Source organism: Macadamia integrifolia, chromosome 14, assembly GCF_013358625.1.
Source record: "Macadamia integrifolia cultivar HAES 741 chromosome 14, SCU_Mint_v3, whole genome shotgun sequence".
In the NCBI taxonomy this organism is placed as follows: Eukaryota; Viridiplantae; Streptophyta; class Magnoliopsida; order Proteales; family Proteaceae; genus Macadamia; species Macadamia integrifolia.
In genome coordinates this window covers 15,925,093-15,932,538 of record NC_056570.1, presented here as the reverse complement: position 1 = coordinate 15,932,538, position 7,446 = coordinate 15,925,093, and the positions used below count along the sequence as shown (strand labels likewise).

Below are 7,446 nucleotides of genomic sequence, written 5' to 3'. Positions count from 1 at the left end.
ACTAGTGACTCCCACCCAAATAAGAATTGATGGGTTCTATAGTGAAAGGATTTCACCTGGGTAGGGGTGGGTTTTTCACATACTTGAGCAGTCCTTTGCTTCACACGTGGTGAAGAATGAAAAATGGATTTGGTGTTTCTGATTATGAATTACTTTGTTCCAATGATGTAATGATGAATGTGACGAAGAAATTGTTTAAGTTATCTTTAAGAACAGATTGAAATAAGTACATAATAACATTCTTAAAAAGCTGATTAGAAAAAATAATCTGTTCAAAGGGCCCAGAGATGATGGTGTCCATATTCTTTAGAAAACTCACAATAAAGAAAAATATGCTCTATTGATTCCTACCTGTTATGACACAATCCACATATTGTATAAATATTCATCCATCATCCTAGGATGTCCTTTAGTTGGAACTCCTCCATGAGCAAGTCTCAGAAAAAAAAAGTCTTAAATTTTGGATGGAGTTTGATTTTTCAGAGAAACACCACAATGAGAGCAAAGAAATGAGCAAACACACTTGTTTGATAATTCAATTTGGTTGTAAGGATTCTTGTTTTGGATAACTTACAGAACCAAATATCATTGTTTGAGGAAATAAGAAATTTAAGAATGTGAGACATGGAGAGGGAGGCAACGCAAATAGCAGCAAATACTCTTTACAGAAGGGAACAAATATCGTTGAGCATAAAAATATCTATATTTTCCTAACAAAGTTTAAAAGGGTCTTGTTGGTTCTTCCATCAAGAAAAGAAAAAGAAAAAAAAATGGTCCTCTTCTCTGGGAAGAATTGTGGGTTCCCATCTTATGAACCTCACAGTAGAGAAAATTGATTTAAAAGACCTTTGGATCAAAGTTTGTACTGCTGAAGTGTCCAGAAAAACACTTATAGGCTGCATTTAACACAAGGAAAATGATTTTTCAAAAAGGATAAAAAAATATATATTTAAAGTCAAGTGTAGCCAATCATGGTGATCTCTACATTTATCTATTAGTTGAGGATTCATAGAGGATTCTGAGATTCCAAACCAGAATATATTTCAGTCCAAAACTGAGGAACTACACAACAAAGTTTAAATAACAAAGTCAGGATTGTTTCAAGTGGTGAATCCGAGTAGATCGATGAGGGAAAAAACCTATGCTCAGGCTTATAGCCCGAAAACTAATATGGTATATAAAGTTCAGGCAAGCCATGAATGGACCTTTTATGCCAACCCAAGACAGTCTTATTTGCCAGCAAGAAACACTATGCAACTCCATGACGACTTTGCAAACTCCATCACATGAAAAATCAACCTTAAATATCATTAACATTGTTCTATAACTTGAATCATGTAATAAAGAAAATCTCACTTGTTCAGCCAAAATCCTGAGTGCCTTGGTTACATCCAGAATTTTATGAGGATTTGATGCCCTTATAATATCACCTCATGAGTTCATTTTGTTTCTGCATGTAGGTCAAAGAACAAAACCGTTTGAGATGCTGATTTACACTCATGATTAGTGAAACCACTGTTTATGTTGCAACATGATCCTGGTTTTGATGTTCACCTAAAGCAACCTTCGAGTTTCTGCTTTTAAGAGTACTTTGTAAACCGTAAAAGATCCTCCCTCCCCAATTGAGCCTCGTCCTTCTACTGAAGGGTAATCTCAAAGATAACACCTTCAAGATTTCCTACCACAGAGCGTGTCCCAGGTACTTCACTGATTTGCATTCCATGGCGAATAGCTTCATTTGTTACCATTGAGTCCATACTGCACAAAGGTAATAAATGTATGTTGGAAACAAAGCAACATTTCTTTAACAATAAGATAATTGACCAGAGGCATCCAATATGACAATTGGGAGAGTGAAGACACACTTGTGTATTATTTTAACATCCAAGGCAGGAGGTGCTACGGTGATGAATACATGACACTCATGAAATGATATTTAGACAACTCCCACAAAAACCACCAACCATTGAAGTTTGACTACCCACCAGTTCCCAAAGGAATAGAACACCGAAGGGCATGGACCACAGAAATCCAGTTACAAAGTGCATCCATTAACGCTTTAAGTTTACCAGGAAGTTAGTGAAGACAAAATAGTCGGAAGCAGTGAATAAAATCAATTAAGTTTATAAATAAGTGGATTTACTCACATCTTAGCTCTAGATACATATGCTAGTATGAATTTGCATTGCTTGCTCCCTTTAAGATGAAGCAGCTGCTCCACCGTATCAAAAAGTGGAGGAACACTAGACTGTTGAAAACTTGCAGATTACATAGTCAAGGAGGTCACTGAGTTTATATTTCAATAATCAACAAAAATTCTAATGAAAAGAAAGATAGAAATGAGGTAGAGAAAGGAAATTCCAAGTACAAGACCACTCAAGTATGTATATCACTTGACATTGGGAAAATAGGTGTGAAAAGACACACATGTATTAGGAACATCAAGTATGGGTTTAAATAAAATTAACTGGCAAAACAGGATCTATGTAGCCGAACCAATTTAGTCAGTTAATGCTTAGTTTAGTTGATTTGACTTTTGAGTTGAGTAATGATAATTCAAAATTCTTGCTTTAAAAGGTTTTTAATACTTAATATCTTATTAAATTTTTCGGTTTGCATCGATCCACATAAGAAGAAGCACAGTTTGAACTTGGTCCACAAATCATAAACTATTCTGTGGTGGGTATGAATACAACCTATGATATAAACATTATAACATTATTTATATATATAAAAAAAAAAGAAAAAAAAAAAGGAGAAAGTTAGTAAAAAAAACAGTGTAACTAATCCTTCTGAGGATTTAACAATTAGATAACCCTACCGTACCCAAGCAAAGAAAACTGAAAAACAATTGAAACTGAACCAACCAAATTGGTGAAAGGATTTAAGAGTAGACTTACAAAGACTAAGTGCAGGAAAAAGTCTATGTTGGGGGCTAAAACAATGGATGGACCAATCCCTAAGAAGTCTATTTGCCCAAAACCCTTGATGTAAATGCAACCACATGCACTATTTACCATGCCTCAGCAACTTTGCTTTCTTTACTTCACTGAAGAGTTTTTCTCTGTTTTACTAGTTAAGTTATTTATGAAAAAAATTATTTTTTTTCTCGGTGCAATTTTCCATGGGCAGGCATGCAAAGGGTAACCCAATTATGCTTCTGCATCTCACCCTTGGGATACAATTAGAAGCTCTTGGACTGATAAATTCAAGTTTCCCTAGACTAATATGGACTGATAAATCAAGTTTTCCTAGACTGATTGCTTTTTGCATGGCCCGTGTCCAGTCCATGTGCAACTTTATCCCTAGAGTCAGTATCAGATACATGAATATGCACCCCTTCGTAAGCAGTCAAAATGAGAATAAAACTATGTGACCAATAAATTAAAGGATAAAGCAATCATGAGAAATGAGAAAATGTAAAAGGAATAGAAACACTTAAGGATATAGATGTCAGCTCCAAGAACCAGATCAAATCCTCCTGAATATTTTTGTGATATTTGGCTCATATGATCAGGATTTCCCCATTCTAACTTCTCAGCAACTAATCCTGCTAACCAATATATATATATATATATATATATGAAAAGAGGAAGTCCAAAAACTGATATTAGCTTTTATACAAATGCACCTCAGGTTTCTCAAGTTTATCTCTTACCAGCACAATTCCTGGGAGTTTCCAAAGATTTATGGAGCTCTATATTTTTCTTCAAGATCTGAAAATGACCTAATAATTTTTATTTCCAGAATAAAAAAGAGAGAAGGAGAAGGATAAAGAGCATATGAAACCCAAAAGAGTAAAGAGATTAATTGATCCCTTGACCTTGCCTTGAGAACTTCATCATTATGGTCAGTTAATACAGCTTCATTACAAAATAGGCTGCATAGAACTCCTGTAATACCTGAATGCAGAAAAAGAAAATGAACAAGCACTCATTAAGATGAAGATCAAATGGCTATTACAAACATCGGTTTAAAACATTAAATAAGTTTTGAGACAGCTAAGACGCATAAAGAAATTTGAAATCAGTGGTAAAATAATGTGGCTTGAACATATGATGCAGGATGGGTATCTGAAACCCTTTGTCCAGAAAGATTAGTAGGAACAAAATAACAAGTAAATCCAACTGCCAGAAATCTGATTTATTCCCTTCTTATAATCCCATAAAGCAACTAAGCCACCAAACATCAGATCAGCAGCTAAGAGCCATTCGATCAGGAGTTTAACAGACTCTGACCGCATGGATCACAACAAAATACCACTATTTCAACACACCATAGAAAATATCTCTAAGTGGGTATTAGCAGTAGCTATTAAATGCCAAAGTTTCACCCAGGGAAGAACCCTAACTAGGGCACACAGACTATTTCATTAGCCAACGTAAACAAACTAAAAGTTTGGAGATACAGAAAATTAGTTAAGTACTTATTTCCAGTCGGTTACAATTGTAATGTACAGAATGATCCAAGTCCAAACTGAACCTATTTATGCAGATCAAAGGAAAAATGAATAATTAAAAGAGAAAAAAGGGGGGGGGGGGGAGGAACCATCTAAAAATCCTACAGCAGAACCATTTCCCTCAAATAAAATGATTAAGAATATTAGAATCAGCAAAGACAATAACCAACAAAACTTCATGAACTAGTATTTATGTGTGGAAAACTCTGAACTAAAATTAACAAAAAAGAGTACTACCGTCCACTAAGCAATTTATGACTCTAATACCAGGAGAAAAAAATTAAAAGCAATCCCCTGCCCATGACCCCAGATGTAGGCTCCTACATGGACCCCTAATGCACTATCCGCTTCTTCAGATGGTCATCATCCTGCATAAACATGACACAGGCATATGAAGATTAATATGTTATAGCCATTTTATATGCCAAAGAAAAGGTTTATAATACAAATGTTTAGTACATATTAAATATGGAAGTGAAATACGTGATCTTCAAATTGAGTCTGGAGTATATGGAGAAAACATAGAACACAGAGTCTAAATTTCTAGAAAACCTTTTCACCTTCTGGCAGTAGTCTAATATTTAACACATTTTGTAGGTTCACATTTGTTTCGGTCCCCCTTAACCTACAACTTTAACACTCAAGGCTTAGACAATTTACCAATTCATTTCATCAAACACACTGGCATATTATCGTAGCCCAGTCAAAATCTTTAATACAATAGAAGATTATTATTGAACAGCATATATATTACCAACACCAGAGCCTAATTCAATAACAGAACATCCTTGGATCATGTCAGAATTCTTTGAAAGATAACTGTTCAAAAGCAAGGCACCCGGCCACACTAATTGCCCTGTAAGATCAAAATCAGCTGCCACATAATAGTTCATATCAGAATATGAAAATAGTAGATTCAGCAAGACAACATAGACTATTAGAAATGGGGATAAACAGATAATTATGAATGAAATATGTAAATATTTATGTACACATAATTTACTTATCTTCCTGATCACATCTAAAAGTTTATTTACTGTCTACAACTGGCATATTTAGCTTCTTTTTCTTTCTTGCAAAGTATATATAAGCATAGTTATTACCATCATTTAGTATATATAACCACAGTTATTACCATCATTTAGTATATATAAGCACAGTAATTACCATCATTTAGTTCATTTTGATAATTTCTACTACAACATGGTTTACGCCTATTATTTACAATTGACAATCTTTATTATTGACACTAATTCATAAAGTCCACTAAGAAAATACTGAGTAGGCATGCATAAGGGCAGTTGTCCCACAAAGCCAAAATTGGCATGGTGAACCCATTTTCAACCAACAGCAGCTTGTGTAGCCCATATCACTCTCTATTCATGTTTATGTTTCATTAGAAATGCATTTCACCACAGGCAGAATAAAGCTTTGAAAGATGGTTAAGTGGATGGCATTATCACAGAGAATATCCAATACATGGTTGATCATTTGGTTGAAGTGGTTTGTGCTCCTTTACTTTTTGCCAATTACAAAGGTGATTTGACCATTCAAATGTAAGATAGAAAAGAAACAGATGGATTGGCCACATGTCTCTGATAAAATTATCAAGGGAGGTTTATCCCTTGAATGCCTTCTAAAACACTGGTTGAATATAAGGGTTTTTTCTTCAGCTATACGTGCTTTTCCCACAACTTCCTGAAGTATTTCTTGTACCAGTTTTATAAATTCCACTATCTTTTTTTTCTTTTTGTTTTTAATAACTTGAATAATCCATTGGAGTCATCTAAAGCTCAAATTGGTTGAGAACATCATACAATCACTATCTAATCTAAGTAGAGAAGCCTGAAATGAGGGACTGACCACTTTAGTCCCTTTTCATATTTATCTTTTACTCAAAAAACCAAAATTTCCTGACCTATGTCTGCATATATGCAAACTATTTTTTTTTTCCCTTCTTCTTTTAGGTCAATTTTCACATGGAGCAAAGTTCAATGCATATCTAATCGAAATTTAACTTCCTTGTTCAAGTTGATAAATATTTATTGTAGAAACGCAACCCTAAAACGATGCAGAAGATAATGGAAAAACAGAACAAACAATACACATGGATTTTACGAGGTTCAGTAAGGTTGCCTACATCCCCGGTGAGATGAGATTCTGCTTCACTATCAATGGAGAATAGGGTTACAGTGCTCGTCCTCACACATCTCAGTATTGCTTGCATTTTAGAGAAAGAAACCCTTGCCACAAATATATAACGAAAAACCCTAATCCGAAAAGTACACAACTGCCCTCAAATAAAAAATTCGAGTGGGGGGCTGCACCCCCCTACACCCCCTGCATACTCCTGCCCCCCTTGCAACCCCCATGGCCCGCTAATTGGCTAGAAGGACCGCCGTCCTGCCTGTCGAGGCGTTGCACCAGTACTCCCTGGATTAAACTGTGCCGGAATACAAGACATCGTACACCAATTTATCATAGTTGATTTAAAGTATAAATCTATTGCAACCATTATATCATAAAAATAATATTTTTCTTTGAAAATAGTGAAGGTAACTTTTAGTACATAGTCTAGTGATCAGGATAATTTGGAGGACATTCATAGGTTTAAACAAATTGCTGAGATCAAAATCCTACTAATCACAGATCAGGAAGCTTGTAATTTGCTCTATTTATTAGAAATGTACCATAAAAAGAAAAAAATAAAAATAAAAAAATCAATCACATTAAGTGGAATCAAGAACAGAAGATATGGACTGATGAACATGGACCTACCTAGCACTATACAAAATGAATCCAGTTCCATGAATAAGAAATCAGGGATTATATTACCCAAGTGAAAGAAAAAGATTCAAGCAAAAACAATATAAAATTATATCAATTCAACCAAGGTGAAGTTTACTCTTATCAACCGAACTGAATAGGGAACCAAAATGAAAGCTTTCCAACCGTTTACACCCTCCCCCCACCCCCCACCCCCCACA

The 7,446-nt window shown here is 34.9% G+C and overlaps 1 protein-coding gene across 4 annotated transcripts in view; it reads right to left on the bottom strand.

Moving 5' to 3' along the window:
- Positions 1-1,287: 1,287 nt before the first annotated feature.
- The window catches only part of LOC122060965 (protein N-lysine methyltransferase METTL21A), a 6,842-nt gene continuing 683 nt past the window's right edge, over positions 1,288-7,446 (bottom strand). The window contains exons 3-9 of one of the 4 annotated variants that reach the window (XR_006134518.1): positions 5,214-5,333; positions 3,829-3,902; positions 3,659-3,716; positions 3,449-3,553; positions 2,148-2,259; positions 1,555-1,758; positions 1,288-1,450 (exon numbers count right to left, since the gene is read on the bottom strand). Coding sequence is in view for 3 of the 4 variants with exons in the window: in XM_042624098.1 (XP_042480032.1) it covers positions 1,638-1,758; positions 2,148-2,259; positions 3,449-3,553; positions 3,659-3,716; positions 3,829-3,902; positions 5,214-5,333 (590 nt within the window). In the remaining variant the exon portion in view is untranslated. Of the gene's footprint in view, positions 1,759-2,147; positions 2,260-3,448; positions 3,554-3,658; positions 3,717-3,828; positions 3,903-5,213; positions 5,334-7,446 lie in introns of all 4 variants that reach the window. The other 3 variants (XM_042624098.1, XM_042624100.1, XM_042624101.1) reach the window with 3 other exon arrangements.